Source organism: Pleurodeles waltl, chromosome 3_1 (genome assembly GCF_031143425.1).
Source record: "Pleurodeles waltl isolate 20211129_DDA chromosome 3_1, aPleWal1.hap1.20221129, whole genome shotgun sequence".
Taxonomy (NCBI): domain Eukaryota; kingdom Metazoa; phylum Chordata; class Amphibia; order Caudata; family Salamandridae; genus Pleurodeles; species Pleurodeles waltl.
Window position 1 is genome coordinate 78,064,030 of NC_090440.1, and position 26,934 is coordinate 78,090,963.

General features: G+C 44.3%; 1 protein-coding gene across 2 annotated transcripts in view; it reads left to right on the plus strand.

Annotated features, from left to right (window-relative positions):
- The window catches only part of ABTB2 (ankyrin repeat and BTB domain containing 2), a 343,614-nt gene that overhangs the window by 289,779 nt on the left and 26,901 nt on the right, over positions 1-26,934 (plus strand). For both annotated transcript variants that reach the window (XM_069221851.1, XM_069221850.1), the window contains 6 exons: positions 5,790-5,942; positions 13,087-13,252; positions 15,125-15,214; positions 20,592-20,693; positions 21,373-21,469; positions 22,928-23,063. In XM_069221851.1, the coding sequence (XP_069077952.1) occupies positions 5,790-5,942; positions 13,087-13,252; positions 15,125-15,214; positions 20,592-20,693; positions 21,373-21,469; positions 22,928-23,063 (744 nt within the window). The remainder of the gene's footprint in view (positions 1-5,789; positions 5,943-13,086; positions 13,253-15,124; positions 15,215-20,591; positions 20,694-21,372; positions 21,470-22,927; positions 23,064-26,934) is intronic.

Below are 26,934 nucleotides of genomic sequence, written 5' to 3' on the forward strand. Positions count from 1 at the left end.
AGTGTGCCCTGTGCACGGCTGGAGTATCTGCTAATGGAAGTGGCACTCGGCATAACTGCAGCGTGCATCGTGCAAGGCTGGAGTATCTGCTAATGCAAGCGGCGCTATGCATAACTGCAGCGTGCATCGTGCAAGGCTGGAGTATCTGCTAATGCAAGCGGTGCTATGCATAACTGCGGTGTGCACCGTGCAAGGCTGGAGTATCTGCTAATGCAAGCGGCGCTATGCATAACTGCAGCGTGCATCGTGCAAGGCTGGAGTATCTGCTAATGCAAGCGGTGCTATGCATAACTGCGGTGTGCACCGTGCAAGGCTGGAGTATGTAGTAACGCAACCAGCGCTATACATAACTGCAGTGTGCACCTCGGAAGGCTGGAGTATATACTAATACAAGCGGCGCTATACATAACTGCAGTGTGCACCTCGGAAAGCTGGAGTATGTAGTAACGCAACCAGCGCTATACATAACTGCAGTGTGCACCTCGGAAGGCTGGAGTATGTAGTAACGCAACCAGCGCTATACATAACTGCAGTGTGCACCTCGGAAGGCTGGAGTATGTAGTAACGCAAGTGGTGCTATGCATAACTCCAGTGTGCACCACGGACGTTAATTCACTGAAATGCGTGGGATAGCGTAATTGAAATTACTCCCCTTTGACCTTAGCTTTCACTCACACACACACGTGCTTTCACACACACATTAAGGCACCCTTTCACATAAACACTCTCATACCAAAGCACGTACACAGCCTACATTTTAAAACATTTTTTTACTAACCTTAGCTTCGAGGGAAGGTCATATTTCATATCATTGTGCTCCACTTTATATTACACTAATAATAAATAATATAATACTATTCAATATTAGTGTAATAAAAAAAATTGACAGAAACCAAGGGGTGGAGTCCTAGCCCATGTCCATAAGGACATGTTCTTGGCACTGATTTTCTACCCTCTGAGGCCTTGGGTCACAAAGGCAGTGCCAGAGGTCGAGAGGGGCAATCCAAGGGTCGCAGCGGCGACCCCTAAATAGTCCATGGTTTGCAACGTGCACAGCTCCAGTATGTATTAATGCAAGCGCACCATGCATAACTTCAGTATGCACCATTAGTTTCAGTATATATTAATACATGCAGCCAGTGCTTAACTTGTATAAAAACGTCACCATGCACAGCTGCAGTATATACTAAAACATGCAGTGCTATACGTAATTTCAGTCTGCACTATACACAGCTACAGTATATATTAATAGTTGCAGCACCATACATTGCTTTATCATGCATCATGCACTGCTGTAATATATATTAATACATGCAGCGCCATACATAACTTCAGTATCATAACTTCAGTCTGCATCCTGCATGACTTCATTATATATTAATACATACAGCGCTATACGTGAAGTCAGTATGCACCATGCACGGCTGTAGTATATATTTCATGATGAGATGACAGGTCCTGTACCATCGGTATTTGGGATAGTGGTATCAAAGGAGAGTAAGGGGGAGAGTCAGTTTTGCCCTGGATGTATCTTTTCCAGCAAAATCTAGCTGCATTTAGTAATAGGGATCTATTCGGAGGATAAGGGGGGCCAGCCAATAGTGTCGTTAGGATTGTTTGTGGTGCTGTGTATGTATTCAGCGCTACGTATTCTGGGGTGGTTGAGTTATTGAGCCATAGTGCTATCCATTGTAGCTGTGCCGCTGCATAATATAATTCTAGGTTTGGCATGCCTAAGCCGCCCTCCTCTTGTGAGTATTGTGTAATAGATAGTGCCACCCTTGTCTGTCTCTGCCCCAGAGTAGGTCGGTCAGAAGGGAGTGTAGTTTGTGAAAGAATGAACGTGGTAATGATATCGGGAGGGCGGTAAAATAGTATAGGAAGCGTGGCAGAATTAACATTTTAGCTATGGCGGTCCTGCCCATAGGGGATAGTGGGAGCGAGCTCCAGAATGACAACGAGCCGCGGGTAGATCTAATCAGTCGGTCCAGATTACCTTCCTTTAGGTCCGTCATTGAGTGATAGACCTGTATACCTAGGTATTTAAAGGTTTAGAGGGACCAGGGGAGTTGATATTGAGGTAATATCCTTTGCTGTTCTTGTGATATCGGAGTGAGGGGGAAGATACATGATTTAGACCAGTTTATGTGTAATCCCGAGGCCAGTGCAAAGTTGTCTAGTATTTGCATTATCTCTGTAACAGCTGTAGAGTGTTTGCGCAGATATATTAGGGCATCGTCAGCATATAAAGACACAATGTGATATAAGTCGAATTCTGGGATGCCCCAATTATGAGCGTTACTTCGGAGTTTGATTGCTAGCGGTTCCATTGCGATAGCGAATAATAAGGGAGAGAGTGGGCAGCCCTGTCGGGTGCCCCGACCAATGGGAGATACTTCGGAGATAATTTGCCCCGTTTTAACTCGGGCAATGGGTTTATGGTACAATGTCCTGATCCAGTTTATGAAGTCGGGTTGAAAACCAAATGCCTCCAGTGTGCGGTAAAGGTAGTTCCAGCTTAGTGTATCAAAAGCTTTTTCTATGTCCAAGGACATGGCCACTGCTTCCTCCATGGTGTTACTATGCATTAAACGGATTAATCTTCTAATGTTTACAAAAGTGTTTCTGCCTGGTATAAATCCTGATTGGTCTGGGTGTATTAAGTTTGGTAGATAGGGGTGTAATCTGTTAGCTAGTATCTTCCCGAAAGGTTTGCAGTCAGAGTTAAGTAGAGAGAGAGGTCTGTATGACCTGACATCCAAGGGGTCTCGGCCTGGTTTTGGGAGCATGACTATTAGTGCTTCGCGCATTGAATCTGGGAGTTGTTTACTGTTGTGTGCTTCGTTGAACACCTCTAGGAGGGGTTGTAAAAGATGACTGGGTTGTGATTTATAGTATTCCGCAGGCAATCGGTCTGGACCTGGGGCTTTATTAAGGTGCTCTGTTAAGTAAGCCCTGTCTCCACAGGATCCATGCCTGGGCCAGGCATTTACTTGATAACCCAGTGTGCATGCTACACAGAATGCTTTGGAAGGATTCATTTCCATAGTGATTGGGAGCCAGATACCCAATGCTCAATTTGTGCCAGTGTTTTCTTGTGCTCAGCACTTATTTGTAAACACCGGCATGTATTTAACAGAATTCACCACATGGTGGCACTGTGTGTTTCTTTTTTAGCAGAGTTCATTAGTGGAGCATTTAGCTATTTAATTTATATGTAACATATCTTAAAAACATGATAAAACTAGGACTTAAACTAACAGTTTAATGCAACATGTTGGTACTGCCAGCTGCAGTGGACCCCTATGAAATACATTGGGCACTGGCACTTGATTTGTTTTTACAAATTAAGCACTACAGTTACCCTTCCCAATGCCGCTTTAAAACGAGATATTGCGTGCAACCCCTTATGTACGCGTGGAGTGTAAACACCGGAAATTAAAATGAGGAAGGCAAGCAGTAAGTGAATGAACTAATTTATGAAAGTATCAACCCTCAAATATGTGACACCGGTAACTCCGTAAATAACATATGTATGTTTTATATAGGAAAAAAAAACATGTTCACCTAAACAGTTTTGTGTGTATATCTGTGTGAGAAAGGAAGAAATAAGGGACTCGGTGTTCATGCAGAGACTAAATTACAGTGGCTTGCAATCTGCTATTGTGCAAGTGCCATCAACTCAACACCTGTGATTGTAGCAAAGAGGCCAAGGATTGAATGGGCACAAAGACTGGACTTCATTGCTCGCTACATGTAACTATTACGAAGATTGTTGGGTTGGATGGGAGGTATTCCACCAGCCAGAGCAAGTGATGCCACCATAGAGAGGCAGTCTATGTATTGCATTGGATGTAGATGTGTGCCTGTGTGCACGTTCATGTGTGTGCATGTTTACTAGTGCGCCTGTGCGTCTGCGTGCCTTGGTGTGTGTGAGCAAAGTTGGGAAGCAAAGTAGCACATGGGCGTCACAGCACTGTCACCCTATCTCCCTGCCAGGGCAGTTGTGAGAAAGTTTGACTCGTCTGGGCTGCATGCTGAGCTATTTGATTGGCTGGCACACTTATTGGGAGGCAGAATCTGTTGGTCGGTATCTAAGAAACTGACATATCCTGTCACTAATCATTTAAAGTGCTTTTCTGGGAAAAGGTGCTTTATTTTTAGTCTTACAGTTGGTAATGGAGCCTAAAGTGGCCAATCCCTCAGCAAGACAACATTTTTGAGTGACTGTTAGTGTGTGATTAGGGGCTAGTGAATGATGGCAGCGTTTGCAGTTTCCACCAGGGGATTTAAACATCAGCGGTTCAAAGTCAGAGGTTTTCGTGATTCAAAAGGAAATTCATTATGACATGTCAGATTTCCAAATAGTTGTTGTCTTGTGTTACAGTCGAGGGGCAATCAAGTGTCTAACTGGCATCCATTTTGTGTTAACATTCTCTACACTGGTGTTCTAGTTAACACTGGTTTTTACTGCAAATGCACCGTAAGTCAGTGTGTTAGTCCCAACACAATTCGGTCCCAATGGGAATTTGAAATTCTGGTTGTCTATATTGGATTTCCGACCTTAATTTCAAATTTCTGTAGACTTGTAATTTTCTGATATTTCTATGAAAAGTAAATGAATATGAAGTCAAATTTTAAATGGTAACTTGGAAATCCAATTAGTCTTCTGAAATTCCGAATAACTCCTTCACAAATGTTCATTTAAATGTGAACAGCTTCATGTGGGCATTTAAATGGAAATTCAGTAGGAAATCCCTTGAGATCGCTAAATGTACATTGACTTGCATTTGTGGCTGGTAACCATTGTACTGCAAATTAAATGAAAGACAGTTGGACTTAAAAAATACAAGCTGCCCATATAAGGTCCTGAATGACTACTCAGAATTGGAAATGACCAAAGAAACTACTAAGTAACTACTATGGGTTCGAAATAACCAAACAGTACTCTGAATAACAAACTGGAACAGTGTATGGCTAATTTACGAATTTCAAATAACCCTTCGGAATTCTGGACGACCAATCATGGTTCAGAATAATGAGCCGGAAATCAGAATACCCAATCAGAATTCCATCTGACCAGTCGGTGTTCTGAATAATAATTATGATTACAGATGACTAGTTCCAATAGGAAAGAACTAATTGGAATTCCGAAGGAACAAATGGGATTCTAAATAATCAGTACTAATTCTGAATGACTGATCGGAATGCAACCTGCCCAATTTGAATTCTGCATCCAACTTCCTGTAAACGTTCTATAGTCTTTATTTATCCAATGGACACTATGGGGCATACTTACAACCCCCTTGCGCCACCTTAGTGCCGCCATAGCATAATTTGTTTTATGCTAAGGCGGCGCTAAAGGGACTTTTCTGTTGCATCATATTTACAAAATGGCTCAGTGCTTGCATTGCACCACGTTGCGACCCCTTGTGCCACATTACGCCTGCATCAGGCATAATGTATGCAAGGGGGGGCGTTCCGGCGCAGGTAGGCCCGAAAAAATGGCTCAGTGAAATTTACAGCATTTCGCTGCACTATTTCTTCCATCATTTTTAACCGGTAGGGAGGCGCAAGAAAAGTAGTGCATCATCTATGATGCGCTACTTTCTTGTAAATATGTCCCTTTATTCGCCCTGTTCAGAGTTGTACATTAAGAATAAGCTGAACCACGGATGTGATATTTTCAAGTGCAAGATGTTGTCAAATATTATAGTCCATTATCCGGGACCCGCTCATAGTTGGATGTTACTCTTATTCGCATTGTTTCCCTTGTCTTCCCTGCACAGGCCGTTTATGTTGCTCCCGCCGCTGATGGAATGGATGCGGGTGGCCATCACCTACGCCGAGCATCGGCGCAGCCTCACTGTCGACAGCGACGACATTCGGCAGACAGCGCGACTACTGCTTCCAGGACTGGACTGCGAGCCCCGACAACTGAAGTATGTGTGGTTCCCCCTCGCTTGATTTGTTTCCACAGATGCTATTTATAGCAAGAGGAGGTGGAGTGTGTAGGGAAATCTGCAGAACTTTTAGGTAGACCAGTAGTAGCTCTGAGTGCATTGCATGTTGGGATCAGCCTGTCTCAACTTTCTCCTATAGACCAGCTGTCTGATAATAGTAACCAACATGTTTTATCTACAGTGGATGTATTTCTTTAAGTTTAATAATTTATTTATATATGTGTTTCAATTAAATGTGTGAGTCTGCAGAAGGCAAAGAAGATAAGCGAGGTGAAAACTCAATTCACTTTGCATTATCTTTAAATATTTTGACAGAATGGGTACAGTGAAGTTTTAAGGAATAATCTAAGATGTGTGACTAAAATGCCTCACTGCGGAGCTAAAAAGGAAAAAAAAACTTATTTGGACCGTTGAGGTCTAGTCGGAGAGCCCTGGAACTCCTTCAAAAAGAACACGACGGTCAACCGACAACCCACCTCCGGTACACACTGCCAGGTCCTGAAGCCACCTCCCCTTACCCGGTGAACATGGCCTTTAGCCGTGCGCGGCGATGGGTTGGGTGCAGGGCCTAACTTTACATAAAAAAACATAAAAATTCACTGAAAAAACAAAGTTTAAAGTGGAGTCGTACTTGTAGGAATTCACTGAAAAAGCACTACTGTTTAAAAACCAAACATCAGGGAACTTTACCAGTAACTGGCATACGTATAACTTGCATCATTGTGGTGCGCTGCTTATAACTTCACATATTACATTACTGATGGCATCTGGAATCTGTGGCATTGAAAGTTATGCTTATGTCAGTTATGTATTATGGCGAATTTCCTGGGTTTTTTGGTTTTTAAACTGTAGTGCTTTTTCAGTGCTTTTCAGTGAATTATTCAGTGAATTCTCAAGTTTTTTTTTAATGCTAGTTAAAATCCTACTACTTTCCTCACCTATAACTGCACTTTAACCTTTGTTTATGTGAGTAAATATATAAATTCCATAGTGGCAGTCCCCATTGTATCACTTATAGTTAGGACCTAGTTAGCATAGAAATTGAGTTTTTGGTTTGCAAATAACTTTGGTGCCATTTGACAAATTTTATTGAAACTTTCCAAAAATAGTTTATCCACCTTAGGTCCTTCCTGGAAAGTTGTGGGGTGATTCATCAAGGTGGAGTTGAGAGAAAAGGGGAAGTGGGTCAAAATGAAATTTCCCCATGCAATTTTCAATAGAAAAATTTAACAGCGACACCACAGAAACAACTGAATGTAGGTACCCCAAATTTGGCAGAAACCTAGATCTTGGTCTAGAAAACGTGCTTTTTGTGATTTGGTGTAAATCCGTTTATCAGTTTTCTGAGAAAGTAAGGTGTTTCTGGACGGTTAGCTTCGTTGAAAGCTTCTGAGAGTTTGCAATCGCACAACTAAAAAAAAGATTGATCTGATTGGCCACGGGGACGTTCTGTCCCATTAGCCGCTTAGCTCCCGCTGGCGCAAGAGGCTCCCATGAACTCCCGTGGGACCTCGTGCTGTGATTGGTTGACCGCAACATGAAGAGAAATGTTGCAGCTGCCATCTCAGGACACAGGGACTCGGTCCCCGTGTAATGAATATAAAAACAAAGATATCAGGGGGCAGGTATACCCAACCCCATTTTACAAAAATAGTTTTTGGGGGGTACCTGTGATCCCATGAGTGTTCCACCAGTCCAATGTGGCCCCTCGGATCCCTGTCGGGCCGCGTTGACTTCCATGACAATGTTGAAAAAAATAATAATAATGGGGGCAGGGCCTGAGTGTCTGCAGTGGGTTGCTGCAAACAGGCGGTGTTTGGCACTGGGTCATGGGGGGTTGGCTGTCCATGTGAGGTTGGACCTAAGGCTAGGCCACTGGCACGCTGTATGTGCTTGGTGCGGGTTGGCTGCCCTCTGGAGGTTGGGCACACATATTACAACACTCACGACACATTCTGTGAGAGCATTGATAACATTACTAATGACTGCTGAACTGAGATCATCAATGACAACGCAGTGCATGCATGCGAGTGCACGATTTATAGTTACTTGAATCAACTAGAACTGTTGAATTTCAATGTTTTTTTAGTTTAAAACATTACATTCAAACTGATATTTTCACCTAGCTATAACATCACTTTAAACTTCGTTTTTATATATATTCATGTGATGTGTAACGCAGTGGATTGACTGTCCAGGGCAGAAAACATTAGCACCACAAGTCCATATTACAGCAGGACATCCAGAGCCTGTTTGATGGGCAATTCAGTTCTGTAGGAAACTTCCAAAAGTTTCCTACATGGTGCATTGTGTACTACATACGTGTAGCTATTATGTAAAATGGAATATCATTTTTCTTGTGGTCCAAGGGCTGCTTTAATCAGCCATTTCATTGGATTACTGTGCATTTTTCTCCTCCACAGCATTACAGTAATTATGGAAATTACTGAGATATATAACATAATACTACCATTACAACCATAGACATGATTAGAGCTGTTTCATAGAAGTATTAGTGGTGTTTGTGGTGGCAGGGACAGCATCGCTGGTGTAATTAATATTACCTTCTGTAGATACGCTCTCTTCCCTTCCTTGCTGCGCGAGGGAATTGTCCCTGCAGGCGTCTGCAAGTCTTTTGTCCCTTTCTATTATCAATGTAACATTTAAGGCTTTTAAGGCAGGCTGGCACTGCGACATGGGCCCACCGATAGGATAAAAAAACAAGCATTTTCAATGCAACGGTTCTCGCATTTGCTCGAATTAGAGCCATTGGCGTTATAAAGAAAAAAAAAACGCTGCGCGATCGCACTATGTAAAATGCAGCGCGATCGCGCTGCGTGGAAAATAAACAGATTAGGTAGTCCGGACCCCAGGCTGAAAACATCGAGACTCGTATGTTTTTAGTAGTTTACCGGTGCTGTGTAGGTGGGCTAAACACCGGAAAAGGCATGACGTATGCATGCCTTTCACAAATGAAAGCAAGCGGATTTTAAAAGTCAACCCCACGAACCAATAAAAGTGACTGACGTGACATGGGCGTGGTTTGAAGCCCAAAGAGAGATTACAGAATGGACGGAGGACTTTGCGCACGCCCATAAAAACATCCCAGACACTGGCCCTCCAAGCTTGCCCATCCGGCATTGCCAGACTGCCCGAAAGGCCAGTCCAGCACTGCACATCTACGGACATAGAGGGGGCTTTTTATCAGCACCCTTGAAACATTGGTTTCTCAGCTGTTACTTCTTGCTAACGCCCATCACAGCATACAGCTTGGGGCAGCTCACTTCAGCCCTCGGGGCGCTTCCAATGAGAGTGATGGCTTTTTCGCCTGATAACATGTGCACATCCACCTAAAAAGAAGTGCACATTAGTGCCAGGGCTGTTGAGGCAATGCTTAACTTACTTTCTAATCTTTATCTGTTTCATATTTTTTTAAGTTATCCTTGTGTGTTTAAGATACATCAAGAAGAAATTTAAAGAACCGTCTTCCTGTGACATGTATTGGAATAAAAGAAAGGTTTTCTGTGCCTGTCCTAAGTACATCTGCCCAGTAGAAAACCGCTATACTGTTCTGTTAAAATTACATGTGGTTTTTTTTAAATTGAAAATGCTTACTGACTGTGGTGTCGAGTTTTAGGCAGCAGATTGTTTCCTTTTTTAATTTCTCTTTGTTTTTGTGAGATATGCCTGCAACGAAAATAAAAAAATAACCATTACGTCAGCTTGCCACGGCCAGACCTATTGGCTTAGCCAGTGCTTGTTTCCCACTGTTTCTGAAGCAAAGCCGAAGCCCCCTGAAGCGAGTGCCTAGCAGTCCTGGCCAGGCTGTACTCAGATGTGAGGACAGACCCTGCAGGAAGTGTTCCTGCTCCGTACATAATCCCCTTGTCAGCCTCATCACACTGAGGTTGGGTAAACTGTTGGAAATCGGATTTCAAGGCCTCCTGCCTCAAAGGGCCTGTCCTGAAAGGCAGAAATAATGGAAGGATTCCTTCCCAGGGAGGGGAAGAGAGAGTTCAAGAGATGAAACAGTGAGGGTTTGTTTTAAGAGCAAAGGGAAGCTGGTCCCAGTGAAAACCAGCAGGAGTAGGGAACTTGTAAATAGCAGGGGACATAAACCACGAAAGGAGGGGGTGGACCGCTCCAAAAAGCCTATAACATGATATCATCTCGTGGAGGTGGAGAGTTTGTGAACAGTGGAGGGAAATAAACTCGTGGGAGAGTGAGAAGAGAACTTATCATCAGTAGGTGTCAACCTCACAAATATTGGCATCAGGGAGCTCCAGAACAGTGTGAAACATGGGCCCGGATTTAAGAGGGCCTAGCGCCTCCTTGTGCCTCTTAAGCGTCAGCCATAATGTATGCAGGGGGGCGTGCCCCCGTTAGGGGGAACCGCAAAAGTCTAAGAGATCTAAGAGATTCCACTGCATCAATTTTAGCGGCTATTTTTAACGCCTGCCCAGAGGAGGTGTTAAGTGGGGGCATACCATTATTTGTAATGGGCCCCTATGTGCTCCACAATTTGGGCGCTAATCCTGCACAGTACATCAAAAATGTTGACGCCCCTACCCTGCGCCATGGTGCGCCATATGTTAGATACAACGCACATATGGTGGCATTGGGGGGGGGGGGCATAAGGGGCCACAAGAAAAGTGGCGCTATGTGTAATATAGCACCACTTTTCTTAAATCTGGCCCATAAGGTTAGCAGTTTCGGGGAGGGACCCTATGAACAATGATGCACATAAATCTGTAAATATTAGGGCAACAGGCACCTGAATGGTGTTGCCAGGGAAGCCTTGAACAGTGATAGCAGGGAGCTTGTAATTGTATTATAAATAGTGAATATCACAAAATATTATAAGATAATCTGGAAGATTTCACATATTTGCAGCAGTTACTTCACAAATGAATAGGTTGTTTTTTTATGGAGCAGACTAAAACTGCAAACATTTAGAAACGTCATTGGAGATTTCTGAAAAATGGGTTTGCAGCTAAAATAAGTTGAGGTATTTTTTTTTTTTAAAGCCAGGCTAGCACATGTTAAAACTGTAACATGGACACCCCTGTACAATTTTACTGCAAGCTCAATTGCAGGAAAAAGTTCTTGCCAATTATCGGGCCCATAATGTGGTTAATTCACAATTGTGCAAACTTCATGATGCTACTAAGATTCTTTTTAAATTTCGAAAAGTTAGCAGAGGAAGTGTTCCCTGATCTTCCTATATATCATGTTCTCTTGAATTTGGCTTCCCTGATGTGGATTGTCAGGTTTTCTATCCAGTTGGAATTCTGAACACTTTGGCGAATCGCAGAATTGCTTTCCAGCCACCATCTGACTGCTATGGAGAGAAGGTTTAATCTAGGGGATAGATACTCAGCTCCAGGACACATGTATTCTCATCCCAGCAGTGCTTAATTTGTGCTTGTTGTTTCCGGTGCTGGGCACCGGCACTTATTTGTGAGGCTTATTCTTATGCCTCAAGCATATGCTGCGAGCAAAAGACACATATGAGAAAGACGGAAGAAGGAAAAACTAAAAAGCGTCACAAAGGGAGAAATTAGAAAGTTGCAAGAGTGAGCTGAAGGGGCAGGGGTGGCCGTAAATGCATTGAAGAGGCCCGAGATGGCTTCAGGATTACGCTGCCTCAGTATTCAGTGCTGGCAGATTTAATTACAGCAGTCTCGTGTTTAACAGAAGGGCTTTGAGCACCGGCACCTCTTTATTTACAAATTAAGCACTACATCCCAGCCTTCTGGAGGATCAGATATTGAGATTATGAGCAAATCCTTTTACTAAGCATCACCTCAGGCGCCTGCTCCATAATTTGCAGATTTTAACAAAAAAGTTCTAGCTCTAACCTCTCAGTGGAAGGCCCTTTTCTAAGATTTCATTTCAGTTGCTGATTGCTGTATTTAGGTGTTAAACTGGTGCAATGAGGTGAGTTTGCCTGCACAGTGTTAACGCGACAATGACAAATAGTGAACTAATACTTCACTAACTCTTCCACATAATTTAGTCCTCATCTGCCACATAATTCCAGCAGCAATGGCTATAGTTAAGGAATATTCTATAGTACAGTAATATAGTAGGCTTCATACTTTATTGATTGATGCAACTTTGGTGTTGACTTGGAGGCAGTTTGTCCTTCAGTGTTAAAGTCACTTTTAAAAGGGGTCCTTCTATTTGGATGCTTTCCACACAGCAAGTGTGAGAAGGAGATTTGTAACCAATGCTTAAGAAAGTATGGACTCTACATAATTTTATACAGAGCGCGTGAACTCTCCTATTGTATTCTGGGGTTGTAGATGTGTTCGGCAGCTACTGTCAATTTTAAGAGAGTAACTTAATATGATAGATCAATGAATACCAGTTTCCATTCATAGTCGGAGCCACTGAAATTATGCGGCAGAGGAGGACCAAATTATGCAGCAGCGTTGACTAAATTATGCCCAAAGAACAGGCAAATTATGTGGCGAAATGCAGCACATTTTGTGATAATACTAATTCATTATTTTGACATTTTTCACTGGTAACACTGTGTAAATTATTTCATCGTATTAGCACTAATTTAGTCCCCAAGATCAGTAATAAGCAACTGAAAGATCGATGATCAGTCAACCTTTGTGAAGGGCCTTCTGGTGTTCAGGAGCACGAGTTGGCATGGTATAGTAACTTTTGAACAATAAACATTTTTTTTGTTAAGATCTGCAGACTATGCAACAGGTGATTGATTATGTGGCAAATGTGGCCGCAGAATCAGATCATTCCTGTGGCCCTAATTATAGTAGCTTGCTTTACAAAGAGCTACATACAGAGCTTCTGCTTTTTTCTAATCGTTGTAAATGATAGATGAACTATTACCTAACTTATGGTATTCAGTTTAATGACCTTGCAAGGCTGACTCTGCCTTGCCAGGATTTGAACTCATAACTTCTGAACACTGGATTTTGTCATCTTGAGCATTCAGATCATTGAGCCACCCTGCCAGCGGTGGTTAACCAAGGGTAGAAGCGCTCCAGTGAACATTCTCATATGGAGTCACGTTTATTCATTCAGTCATTCTTTTTTGGATATTTTCTAAAGACGCTGTCAGGCTCATTATTTGCCCCCTTCTCCTCAGACCTGAATGCTGCTTCAGTTCCTTCAGAAGGCTGGACGCGAAGGCTGCCACGGAGAAATTCCAGCAGGATCTGGGTTTCCGGTTGCTGAACTGTGGCCGGACGGACCTCATAAGCCAAGCCGAGGAGGTGCTGGGCCCGGACGGAGTGAATACTATGGACGACCAGGTAGGCTTTGTTCAGGTAGGACAGGTAGAAGGTTGAAGGATGGGTTTGTGGGAGTGGTCGGGACCAGTCGGTCTTTGCTGACACTTAGCACTGTAATCATTAGGCACTTCGTAGCACTTAAATTAAGCGGGTACAACAACTCATTGAGTTTCTCCTCCTGCTGCAGAAATCTTTGTGGATGTTTAAGGAAAAAGGACAATGGATCTAAATTCCTATTAGAACACTGGAATGTTGGGATCTTCATTACAGACAATGGAGTGCTCGCTTTTACTGGCTGGTAAAAGCCCCGGAGCCTCAACATTTTTACATTCTCTTTGTTCACAGCAAGAGCTGTGAACAAAGGCCTCACGGAGCCCAAGGGGATTTAAATCCCCACGGGCACCATGCAGACTTTGTTTTATTTATTAGAACATTCTGCCCTCTAGTGGCAGAATGTTCTAATAGCCTTAGAGCCTGCCGTAGTGGGCTCTACCGACCATTAAACGCCTGCTCCCTTGATAAAGGCCCTCGCCTTTGGCTCGGGCCTTTAACGCTGGAACAGGCCTTTAATGGCCGGTAGAGCCCGCTACGGTGGGCTGCAAGGCTATATTAGAACACTGGAGTGATGGGAGCTCCATTGAAGACAATTGAGTGCCCCAGGCATGTAATGGCAGTAAAAGCCCAGAGCGTCAACATTCCAATGTTTGCCTTTCACAGCTGGTCCTGCGAACAAAGGCCTCACGGAGCACAATGGGATTTTAACCCCTGGCTCATTAGAACATTCTGCCCTCTAGGGGTGGAATGTTCTAATAGCCTTGTAGCCCGCGTAGCTGGGCTATACCGGCCTTTAAAGGCCCACTCCCTTATTAAAGGCTCTCACCTACGGCTCGGAGCTTTAACGCTGGAGCAGGCCTTTAATGGCTTGTGTAACCCACCAAAGTGGGCTAAGAGGCTATAATATAGGTGTGACCACATTCTGGTGAGAGTTTATTTGTAGCAGGTGCTGAAGTCTGAACTCTCTAGTCTATACTGCTGGTACTGCTTCCTGCTTCAGTATGCCTGTTGATTTGTTGTCGCTTCTGCTTTTGCACGTTTAGGGGCTTGATTTAGATATTGATGGATAGGTTACTCCATCACAACGGTGATGGCTATCCCATTCGCCGAAATACAATCGGCGGATGGCCCTTAGTGTAACTGTGGTTATTGGTGTTATGTGGTAAGGACTATGAAGTGGAAAAGCGATAACTTTAAATTGCTTTTCAAAGTTTAGGTGTCCACGGGTGATGAACGCCTGTGTGATGACTCGCTTTGAGAAGCGGTTTCTCATGATGGGGTCTTGAGGATGCCTTAGCCAGTAAGGAAGGATCCAGAGGCTGTTTTTGACCAGGTTGGATTTCATTCATTCAAGTGATGCTTCATGTGCAGGAGTGTGAGAGAGCATCTTCAGCAGATGCAGCTTACATCATTTCACCAGTGGAGGTTATAAGGATCTGGACTCAAATGGATTTCCTGGAAGGTTCATTAGAAAACTGCAACTGCGTCTTGAAGCTGTTGCAATCCTTCTAAGAGAATATGTGGGGCTGAGAGGATTGTAGCCCCTGCCTCAGCCAGGGGAGGAAGCTGGCAAAGAATGTGCAGTCTATGGAACTAGCCAGTAGTTAAGATTGGCAAATAAAACATTTGGCAAAAGCTTGGGGATGTGAAATTGCTTGTGGACATGGTAGTTTCATGGACCTCAGTTGGCAGGGAGCCCTAAAGTCTGCAGATCATAGTAACACTGGTTCTTACAGACTCAGCAATGAAATCTACAAGTGCATTCCTTGTTAGTTCAGCCAAAAGCACGTATTATTCGTCAGTGCTCATTCTCATTCTGGCTCTTGTTGCATCCTCCAGGGTATGACGCCTCTCATGTACGCCTGTGCAGCTGGAGATGAGGCCATGGTACAGATGCTGATTGACGCAGGAGCCAACTTAGACATTGCGGTGAGTATGAAGGGTTCAGTAGTTAGGTATGGTGCTTGAAATCGATGCCAACTAGCACCTTGTTGAGTGTCCAGACTGACATGAGGTGATGGTTTCAGTCAAAGTGTACGGATGTCCACAAAGTTCAAAAAACCATCACAATTGGCATAAATCTTATTAAAGAAGGTGGTGGGAGCATAGGCTTGGAGGCAGAACTACCCTGTTCCATTACAGATAGTTCTTGATGGGCAGGTTGAGGCCAGTGCTTAATTTGTGGCGGTGTTTGCAGCGGAAGAGTGCTGCCACTATGTGGTACATGGAAACCTGTGACAAAGGGGGAAGGTAAGAATGTAAACTGACCTGCAAGAGTGAGATGAAGAGAGGGGAGGTGTAGGGTGATAACAGAAAGAGGAATGAGATGGAATCAAGTCTAGGCAGCCCAGGCAGTATCAGTGGTAGATTCCTAAGAAAAACTTTGCGTCCTGCAATTCTTTTTTCTTTTTTTTTTTAGAAATTAGGCATTGGTGGAGGTACCTTTCATGTGTAAAGGGTTGATTTTGCTACTACTGCTGGCAATAGTGGATTCGTGGTGTACATCAGTTTTCATTACTTTAAAAACAATCAGCGGTCTCAAAAACAATTTAGCTAACACGTATTTCTCAGTCACTTATCTCACATTCAGGTGATTGGTAATTGTTAATATCACAATTACTACTTTCACAATTGCTTATGTCATGATTTCAAATTTAATAATTTTACAAGCACTGATAGCCAATTCAGTAACCCTCCAATGTTTAATTTTACAATCAGTAATTTAAGAAATTGTAAATATAACTATAATTAATCTGCAAATTTATTTTTAAATTCTTACTTTTACAATGGTTATTTTACAATCAGTAATTCAAAAGTCACTAATTCCATAGTCAAAAGCAGAACTGTTGCTATGTTCAAAATTACCAGTTCAACACGCGCCATGTTTAAAATAATAAATACAACATTTGTGGGCTTTATTATCGCTCTCATTTGCTTTCTTCATATTCAGTTGTCTCTTTTCTCTTCTCTCTGCCTCTAGAGCGTAGCCTCTTTGCAGTTCTTTTGTTTGTCTGACCTGTATCCTTCCACTGCTCATATTTAGGGAACTACTTTTTTCTTTTTCATTCCGTACACTATGAGAGTGAATGTGTTTTCTATCTCTGGTCTTGCGTGCTGCTCACAGCACTGTGCTCCCCCCCAGCTCATCTATAAAGCACAACAACAGGGTTATTTTTGCTGGTGTAAGACTGAAGAGCAGACTTTAAGGACTGTTTTAGTTTTTATCTCTGTCATTCCACATATTGCTTTGGCACATAAAGAGGGCTATTTGGTGCAATCACTGAGTTGGCATCTGCATCAGAAGGTGTACTTAGCATGACACTTCTCATGGAGGCCCATAAATCTGCTCCCTGGGCTACTACTGAGGATCAAATGACTAAATCCTGTGGAAAGTAAATTAAGCTTTTGAAAGTGTTTTCCTTTACATTCTGGGACTTCTTTATCTTTATTCTTTATAAATTCTGTTCACAGTTTCCAGAGTGAAAGGTATTTTAGAAATAAACCACAACATGTATAAGGAGTGAAAACATTGAATTCAATGTGCAGTTTTAAGATATTATAAGATATGTTTGCTTTTCATCCATTTCTTTACTACATTAGTAAGGCCAAGAACTCAGCCCTTGCATTAAAATGGTGAGACCGATTGGCTTTGCCAGTGCCTGTTATACCTGTCACAGCTGCCATGAGGGTCATGGGTGAGCTTGGGCGAAAAGGCTTACCCAGTTTTGTAGGTCCAGCCTGAGCTCCATACTGTTTTTCATAATGTCCTCTTAACTTCTTACTTGCTCTCTCATCAGATAGATACATATATATGTATTTTTGTGGGGTGAAGATCTAAAACTTCATGCAAAGTCCTCACAGCTCGAGCACCTGTTTCTAAGTTAAATAAAAATATCCTACAGTGAAAGTGAAAACAGCAGCTCCAGCCTCTGGTGACATTTTGTAGCATTTGGGGCCATATTTATGACCTGGTTTGCGTCATTCTTGCACCATCCAACTTGGTGCAAGATCGACGCAAACCTTAAGTAAGATTTTTGAAGCCACACGAAGCCACTTTGTGTGACTGAGTGGCTTTAAAAATTTGGAATGAAAGCGTTGCAGCACTAATCTCTGCATTAACTTACTCTGCGCTAGGGAGGCAGTCCATGGGCGTTGCGTTGGTGTTCCCACGCAACTCCCATGGGTTTTGACGCACCCCTATATTTACAAGAGCTTGTAAACCTGGGAATGCACTAAAATCTTAATCCTCCCCAGGGGACAAATATTTCGATTTCTCCTAATTTCTTCTGAATGCAGCACACATAGAAAGAGGAATATGGCTTCCAGGATTGTTTTTGTGCAGGAAGGTGTTCCTTCCTGCACAAAAACAATCCTTCATGCAATGCAGGCACCATGGTGCAAGATGCCTGCATTGGAGCTAGGCAGCCCATTGTGCACCAGCGCAGGGGTAAAAGTCAGGAATGAGCCTTATGCCCTAAATACAGCCCATTCCTGCCCTTTCCCTTCCATGTAGTGGAGCGCAGCCAGGTTACTTGCTGCGCCGTGGGACAATCTGATAAATATGCCCTTACCTTGCTGTGCCGTGGGACAATCTGATAAATATGCCCTAACCTTGCTGCGCTGTGGGACAGTCTGATAAATATGCCCTAACCTTTCTGCGCTGTGGGACAATCTGATAAATATGCCCTTACCTTGCTGGTCAGTGGGACAATCTGATAAATATGCCCTTACCATGCTGCGCAGTGGGACAATCTGATAAATATGCCCTAACCTTGCTGCGCTGTGGGACAATCTGATAAATATGCCCTTACCTTGCTGCGCAGTGGGACAATATGATAAATATCCCCTTATCTTGCTGGTCAGTGGGACAATCTGATAAATATGCCCTTACCTTGCTGCGCTGTGGGACAATCTGATAAATATGCCCTTACCTTGCTGCGCTGTGGGACAATCTGATAAATATGCCCTTACCTTGCTGGTCAGTGGGACAATCTGATAAATATGCCCTAACCTTGCTGCGCTGTGGGACAATCTGATAAATATGCCCTTACCTTGCTGCGCTGTGGGACAATCTGATAAATATGCCCTTACCTTGCTGCGGGACAATATGATAAATATGCCCTTACCTTGCTGCGCTGTGGGACAATCTGATAAATATGCCCTTACCTTGCTGCGCAGTGGGACAATCTGATAAATATGCCCTTACCTTGCTGCGCTGTGGGGCAATCTGATAAATATGTCCTTACCTTGCTGCGCAGTGGGACAATCTGACAAATATGCCCTTACCTTGCTGCGCTGTGGGACAGTCTGATAAATATGCCCCTACCTTGCTGGTCAGTGGGACAATCTGATAAAAATGCCCTAACCTTGCTGCGCTGTAGGACAATCTGATAAATATGCCCTTACCTTGCTGCGCTGTGGGACAATATGATAAATATGCCCTTACCTTGCTGTGCAATGTTACAATCTGACAAATATGTCCTTACCTTGCTGCGCTGTGGGACAGTCTTATAAATATGCCCCTACCTTGCTGCGCTGTGGGACAATCTGATAAATATGCCCTTAACTTGCTGCGCTGTGGGGCAATCTGATAAATATGCCCTTGCCTGGCTGCACAGTGGGACAATTTGATAAATATGCCCTTACCTTGCTACGCTGTGGGACAATCTGATAAACATGCCCTTGCCTTGCTGCGCTGTGGGACAATCTGATAAATATGCCCTTACCTTGCTGTGCTGTGGGACAGACTGATAAATATGCCCTTACCTTGCTGCGCTGTGGGACAATCTGATAAATATGCCCTTACCTTGCTGCGCTGTGGGACAATATGATAAATATGCCCTTATCTTGCTGGTCAGTGGGACAATCTGATAAATATGCCCTAACCTTGCTGCGCTGTGGGACAATCTGATAAATATGCCCTTACCTTGCTGCGCTGTGGGACAATCTGATAAATATGCCCTTACCTTGCTGCGCTGTGGGACAATATGATAAATATGCCCTTACCTTGCTGGTCAGTGGGACAATCTGATAAATATGCCCTAACCTTGCTGCGCTGTGGGACAATCTGATAAATATGCCCTTACCTTGCTGCGCTGTGGGACAATCTGATAAATATGCCCTTACCTTGCTGCGGGACAATATGATAAATATGCCCTTACCTTGCTGCGCTGTGGGACAATCTGATAAATATGCCCTTACCTTGCTGCGCAGTGGGACAATCTGATAAATATGCCCTTACCTTGCTGCGCTGTGGGGCAATCTGATAAATATGTCCTTACCTTGCTGCGCAGTGGGACAATCTGACAAATATGCCCTTACCTTGCTGCGCTGTGGGACAGTCTGATAAATATGCCCCTACCTTGCTGGTCAGTGTGACAATCTGATAAAAATGCCCTAACCTTGCTGCGCTGTAGGACAATCTGATAAATATGCCCTTACCTTGCTGCGCTGTGGGACAATATGATAAATATGCCCTTACCTTGCTGCGCAATGTTACAATCTGACAAATATGTCCTTACCTTGCTGCGCTGTGGGACAGTCTTATAAATATGCCCCTACCTTGCTGCGCTGTGGGACAATCTGATAAATATGCCCTTAACTTGCTGCGCTGTAGGGCAATCTGATAAATATGCCCTTGCCTGGCTGCACAGTGGGACAATTTGATAAATATGCCCTTACCTTGCTACGCTGTGGGACAATCTGATAAACATGCCCTTGCCTTGCTGCGCTGTGGGACAATCTGATAAATATGCCCTTACCTTGCTGTGCTGTGGGACAGACTGATAAATATGCCCTTACTTTGCTGTGCTGTGGGACAATCTGATAAATATGCCCTTTGTGTTTTGCTGCCTCATCGTCAAAGCTACAAATAAATTTTAAGGTACAAGTGCAATGACCTAAACAGCATGGACAGCAGTGACCACTTAGGTCCCACATGGGCCTGCGCCCGCTAACTGGTGAAGATGTGGGAACTGAACCACAAGCTGTACATCCATCCAACACCTCCCCCTTCCATTCCTGAGAGACCAGGGACCACTATGCCCCGCAACCAGAATTTGATGCCACACCACACCCACCTTCCAGTGCTAGCAGACTAGTGCTTTATAGTGGCAGCAAGGTAACCTGATAGCAGCCAAATAAATGCATTTTAATTTTAATCAAGAGCCAAAATCTGGAGAAATGCCCCCCAGCCCTCCGCGAGGCAGTCTCTCTCTCAGGGGTATCCTTTGAAAGAGCCAGGAACATTAATGTACTTCCAAAAACATAATAATTACAATAATTGTGTTCTTCCATTTTTTTCCAGGTTCCTGGTGTCTCCCCAAGATATCCGTCTGTACATCCTGACAGCAGGCACTGGACGGCACTGACATTCGCTGTGTTACATGGGCACATATCTGTGGTGCAGGTAAGTGGGCAACCAAGAATGCACAATATATATATATAAACGTGTACACACACACTACTGCAAACACCGCACACAGTTGCATGTACACACATGCACATCACAAATGACACATACACACAAAATGCAGACACATAATACACAGGTACCTGCTGCACAAACCCACACTTGTGCCTCTGCTCATGGACACTCATAATGTTCTTCTGTTGCACTCCTTCCCACAGACATCCACAAAAGCCTATTTTCACACTCTAGTAATTTTATGCTCTTTTAATTCCTGCTCACTATCTCTCTCTAGCACATGCCTATCAATGCTCTTGTTTTGCACTCATCCCTAACACACCTCATTAGGGGGGTTATTACAACTTTGGAGGAGGTGTTAATCCGTCCCAAAAGTGACGGTAAAGTGGCGGATATACCACCAGCCGTATTACGAGTTCCATAGGATATAATGGACTCGTAATACGGCTGGTGGTATATCCGTCACTTTTGGGACGGATTAAAGCCTCCTCCAAAGTTGTAATAACTCCCAATGTTCTTGGTTTGAACTCTATCTCAAACATAGTACAAACATTCTAATCTAGATGAACATCCTTTTCACTCTGTATGTTAAACGCACAAATGCACACACCTGATGGTGAACTTTGCCCTCCCTTCATGTGTTTACGGTGTGCCTCTGCAGCTGCTCCTGGACGCTGGTGCACATGTGGAAGGCTCGGCTGTCAACAGTGGGGAGGAAAACTACGCCGAAACCCCGCTCCAGCTGGCATCTGCGGCAGGTGAGGGCAACATGCAGAACCTCCAGAAGGGGGAGCTCTCGAGAGTGGAGGTCCCACCATCATCCTGTCCCATCCCTTTAACCCACAGTGTATAAGGAGTCGTATTTAGTTAATTTCAGATCCACATATTCCCTTCTCATACATGGTGTCTATTGGGCTATTGCGGGGTCTTTGGTTCACTCATAGCTGCCAGGTGGTCCCATTGTTATAAACAATAAGGGAAACCATGGATAACAAGGGACCAGGGTTCACATATAATTATTAAGGAAACAATGGGCCCTAATTATAAGATGAAAAAATATATATACGCATACAGGAGAGCAGTCATACCCATAGGCACAGTCCAATCAACATACAATATATTTTATTTGCAATTAAAAGTAGGAAAACATGTTCAACAAGAACAGACTCGGGCAAGTTTGTGACAAAAATAAATCCATCTGATAAGTCACAATTCAACAAAGACACAACATAGCCCTTATAGATGTAATGAGCAATTCACATGGGATCAAGGTGTCAAAGTCAAAACTTATATTTCTTTGTGTAATTCAATTGCAAATAAAATATATCTTGTGTTGATTGGACTGCGCGTATGGGTATGACTGATCTCCCGTATGCCTGTATATATATTTTTCATATTTTAATTAGGGGCGATTGTTTCTTTAATAATTATAGGTGGTCCCATGCCATGTGCGACACCTGCAGCCTGCAGCACTCTGCGTGCTGGGGATTGTGTGTTCATATTTAACATAAAAAAATGAAGCAACAGACACCAAGCCAACACTGACTCTATGTGGCGCAAAGGACATCCTGCTCCTTGACACTCGTGCACTATCAGTCCTTTATAGACAATAGTTCCGTTCTTGTTAGCATATTCACAACTAACCAGGTCTGTTGAGTTGTCTACATGTTTGGTTTCTGCCTGTTCTGTTAGCTGGTGGTCAAGCATCAGGGGTCTAGCCGTGCACCCCGAGTTCACTAAAATGGTGTACCCCCTGTGTATATGGGCTGGTCATGCCCACCTATATGGATCCCCAGCATGTTTTTATTCTCTTTGAGGGCGGCTTTCATGTTCCTCCAAAAGTTGGCTTCTTGTGTTGTTTAAGTGAAGGAAGGCAGAGTTTCTTGAGGATTGGTGATTGAGGAGTGAGGAATGGGTTTTTCTGTGCAGAGCCTTGTACTCTGACAGTGGTCATTAATGACTTAACTGTCTCTCATCACCTTGGGGCCCGCTTCACATAAGCAGTTCCTGCTCCAGGTTTCATTTGCTCATGGCTGTCTAGGAGGTAGAGCATGGCAGGTTTTGATGAAGAGTCAACCATCATTCTGGACACTGGACTACACCTGATGGACTGTTGCTTTTGGTCATCTGTAGGTATAGCGTGGACAGCGGGGTCAAGTGCCTCACCATTGATGTTGCTTAGCTCTTAAATGTTTCCCTGTTTCTCTGACCTCCAGGCAACTACGAGCTGGTCAGCTTGATCCTGAGCCGAGGAGCCGACCCCCTGCTGAGCATGCTGGACACCAATGGCATGTCCTCGTCGCTGCACGAAGACATGAACTGCTTCAGTCACTCCGCAGCTCATGGGCACAGGTGAAGATCTTACGGATGGTGCTGAATTATCCTTTTCACATATCAGTGATTATAGGTTGTTTTTGCTACCTGTTAGCAATAGTTTATTCACATTCACAAAGGCATAGTCCACTTTAAGAAGGGAAGTCAGAGTCAACACATTCGAGAACTTGAAATTTAGATGTTAATCTAAATGACCAGTGTAAGAAAATGATAACTCCAAAACCTTGTCAGGTCTAACACAAAGTACCTTATTTAGAATTCGGTGGAAAGGATACTCAGTCAAAACTTATAGGATATTGCAAAGTCCTGCAGTCTATAATTCACTAGTAATGAATTGGATGGGATATCTGCCATGTTTGGCTGAACTATCCCCCTTGCAAACTCTAAATAAGGCCAGAAGTCCACTAAATAAACCTGGGCTCAACCCCTGACTTCAGGATTGCAATGCCCTTGTGTCACCTTGCGTGACTCAAGGGCAATGGGGTCCTCTGATAAATCTGGCCCCAGTTTTTAATCTTGGCCTTGGTTTAACGTCTTGTGGATCTAGGCGAATCACCCAATCTCCCCAAGTCTATAAAATGTATAATGTAATCTAGTTGTCTTGTAAAATGCTCTAATACCCTTGAACCACGTTTGTGCTACAAAAAAAACTGCAAAAAATACTTTACCTAAGTGGCTTCTCGCAAAATGTGTCCTATCTCCATCCATCCTGGAACCACGTTGGCCCCCACGACCAGCTGTTTCCAGCATAGGAGGACCAAATCCAGGCCAGATTTTCAGTCTGTCCACATAAATTACATCTTTGTACAGTGAATGGAGTTGGAACTGGTTTACACGGACATTGCTTACCCTAAAAATCCGTCGTGGATCTGGCCCTTCTGTGTCTGTATTGGCCAGCCCTCTCCTTCACCTAGCCTCCTTCCAGATCACTTTATTTAGCTAAGTTTTGTTTTTGTCTCGCAGCCCGCTAAGAGAGCGACAGCTATAGGACCAGGAACGTGGTGAAAATTACCCTGTGTCGAGGTTGAATACTAGTTTTTGATATTCTGATGAAGAACTTGTTCCATGTGCAACAACATTGCCACCTAGCGGCCACGTTATGGAACTTACTCATTTGGGAAATCCATAGAATTTTCAACACAGGTCAGACTGGGAAAAAAACACTCTCCATAAACTAGGTCCAACTCAGTCTTGCGCTCTTTTGCAACAAAAAAAATATAAAATAATAATAGTAGGCGCAGATAGCAAGCATTTTTTCATAAAGTAGAGTCTGATGGCACAGTGGAGTAATGCACCCACAGTAGGTATATGTGTTTGACCGTATCATCACAAGTTCGAAACTCCGACAGGTCTGCTCAGGCTTTCATGCTTCTCAGTCAATCATAGCATTTGTAAAACAGAGCCCTATCACCCCTAAGGGTATCTGGGCATGGAGGGTGACGTGTCTCCATCGAAAAGCCACTTCTTGAGTCTCCTTCTGAAGTCCGCCAGGGAGGGAGCTGTTCGGAGGTGGAAGGGCAAGTTGTTCCAGAACTTGGCTGCTGTGTAGGAGAAGGAGGAGGCGACTGAGTTTACTTGTTGATTCATGGATAGTTGTCAGTCGAGGATGATTAAGAGGTTTCGTGGGTGGCCTGTGGTCTGATGAAGAGGGCGTTGGTCCGAGTTCTGCTGGCCACCAGCTGTGGTCCCATATGGAGGTGTTCTTCCCGAAGATCAGGACTTCCGTTTCGTCAGCGTTTATTTTGAGGTAATTGTTTTTCATCCATGTTGCTACATTGGCCATGACGTTTCAGACGTTGGCTTTGGAGCTATGGGGGTCTTCGGTTAGTGAGAGGATTAGTTGAGTGTCATCCTTGTAGGAGACTATATTGAGTCTGTAGGATCTGACAATGTCTGCGAGGGGGGTCATGTAGATGTTAAACAGGGTTGGGCTGAGGGAGGATCCTTGGGGTATGCGCCACAGGTGATGTTATTGGGTGTAGAAGTGAAGGGATAAAGGCGTATGCTCTGAGTGCTGCCTGAGAGGAAAGCAGCAACCCACTTATGGGCATTTTGTTGAATGCCTATATTGTGGAGTCTGTTGAGGAGAGTGTGGTGGGAGACTGTATCGAATGCTGTGGAGAGGTCCAGAAGGATTAGAGCTACCAACTCTCATCAGTCGAGGAGGGCCCTGATATCGTCGGTGGCGGTGATCTGTACAGTCTCCCTGCTGTTTGGCCTGGAATCCTGATTGTGAGGTGTTGAGAAGGTGGTTTTATTCGAGGTAGTCAGTGAGCTGTTGGTTAATGGCTTTCTCAAGCACTTTGGCCAGGAAAGGGAGGAAGGGAGATCAGTCTGTAGTTTTTTAGATCACCTGGGTCAGCGGAGGATTTCTTTAGGAGGGGGTCTGACCGCTGCCTGCTTCCATTCATCCGAAAGGTTGCCATGGAGATGGAGGTGTTGAGGATGCAGCTTAGTTCCGTGCTAATAGTGTTGGCTCAGAGGTTGAAAAGCCGGTGGGGTCAGGGATCAGTGGATATCCCAGAGTGGATGGATGATGATGGCTTTCGTGGTCTGTGTGGTAATCATGGACGAAGAGGTTATCGTGTGGCTAGTGTTCACTGCTTGAGAAATGTTATCTAGGCTGGAGATGGAGCGTTGGGGGTCGAAATTGTTGTATATGGTGGTTATGTTGCTGTGGAAGTAGTCTGAGAGGGTGTCGCAGAGTTCCTGGGATGGGTGGGTGGTGGTCTCTGTGGCTATCAGGTTAATGAATTCCATGATGGTGCTGAAGAGTTCTTATGTGTGGTTGACTGCGGTGTTGATGCGGCTGTGATTGCTGCTCTTTTTGCTGCCTTGATGTGGTGGTGGTAGTTATTGAGGGAGGCCTTGTAGGCCGGTCTGTCGGAGGGGTCCTTGGTCATGCTTCATTGTTTCTCAAGTCCATGGCATTTGTGTTTGGAGTTTCTGAGCTCTGGAGTGTACCGCCTTGCTGGCTTGGAGGTGTTGTTGGTTTTATCTAGTTTCTGCGGGGAGACTGTCAACAGATTTGGTGATCCAGGTGGTAAAGGTTTGGACTGCCTGGTTGAGGTCGAGGTCTGCCGGGGGCTCTGGTTGTGCAGTGCCTAGGCCCTGTGCCCATAGGGTCTCGGTTACCTTGCCCCAGCTTCAGTGCGGGGTGCTGAATTGCTTGGAGGTGGTGTGCTGGGAATTGTTGATGGTAAAGTGGACAATGACGTGGTTGGTCCAGGTGAGTTCAGTCACGTGGGTGAAACTGAATCTGTTGGTAGAAGGAAAGATGGCATCCAGTATGTATCCGGCTTTGAGCGTGAGTTTGGTGAGGCCGATGTTGCTGAGGTTCTCCATGAGGGAAGAGGAGTTGGTGTTGAAGGGGTCGTTAGGGTGGAAATTGAGATCGACAAATAGGAGGTAGTGGAGGGAGTCGATGGCAAGGGGGGATGAGGTTGGTGATGGCGTTGCAGTTGGTTAGGTGTGGTCCTGGTGGTCTGTATGTGAGGGTGCATTGCATTGTGGTGATGGCATCGGTCTGGACTCAGAAGTTGAGGTGTTCCATGAGGGGCGTTGGGTCGTCGTTGGTGATGGTGCATTCAGTGGTGGCCGTGGCAATGTCAGGGTTTGAGGAGGGTGTTAGCCATGTTTCCGTGATGAAGGTGATTTCTGGGTCATGAATGGTGAAGGTGTCCCAGATTTCCGTGGCGTGTTTGCATAAGGAGCGGGTGTTGAGCAGGATGCAGTGGAGTGGCACTGGTTGTTTTTAGTCTTCTGTGTGGGTGCAGTGCGGACATAGTGTGTGCAGGAGGGCCTGCGTAGCAGGAGAAACAACAGTGTAGGCAGGTGAAGGGCACTTTGGTTGCGCATGGGGTGCGGGAGGTAGATAGTGTGAGGTTGG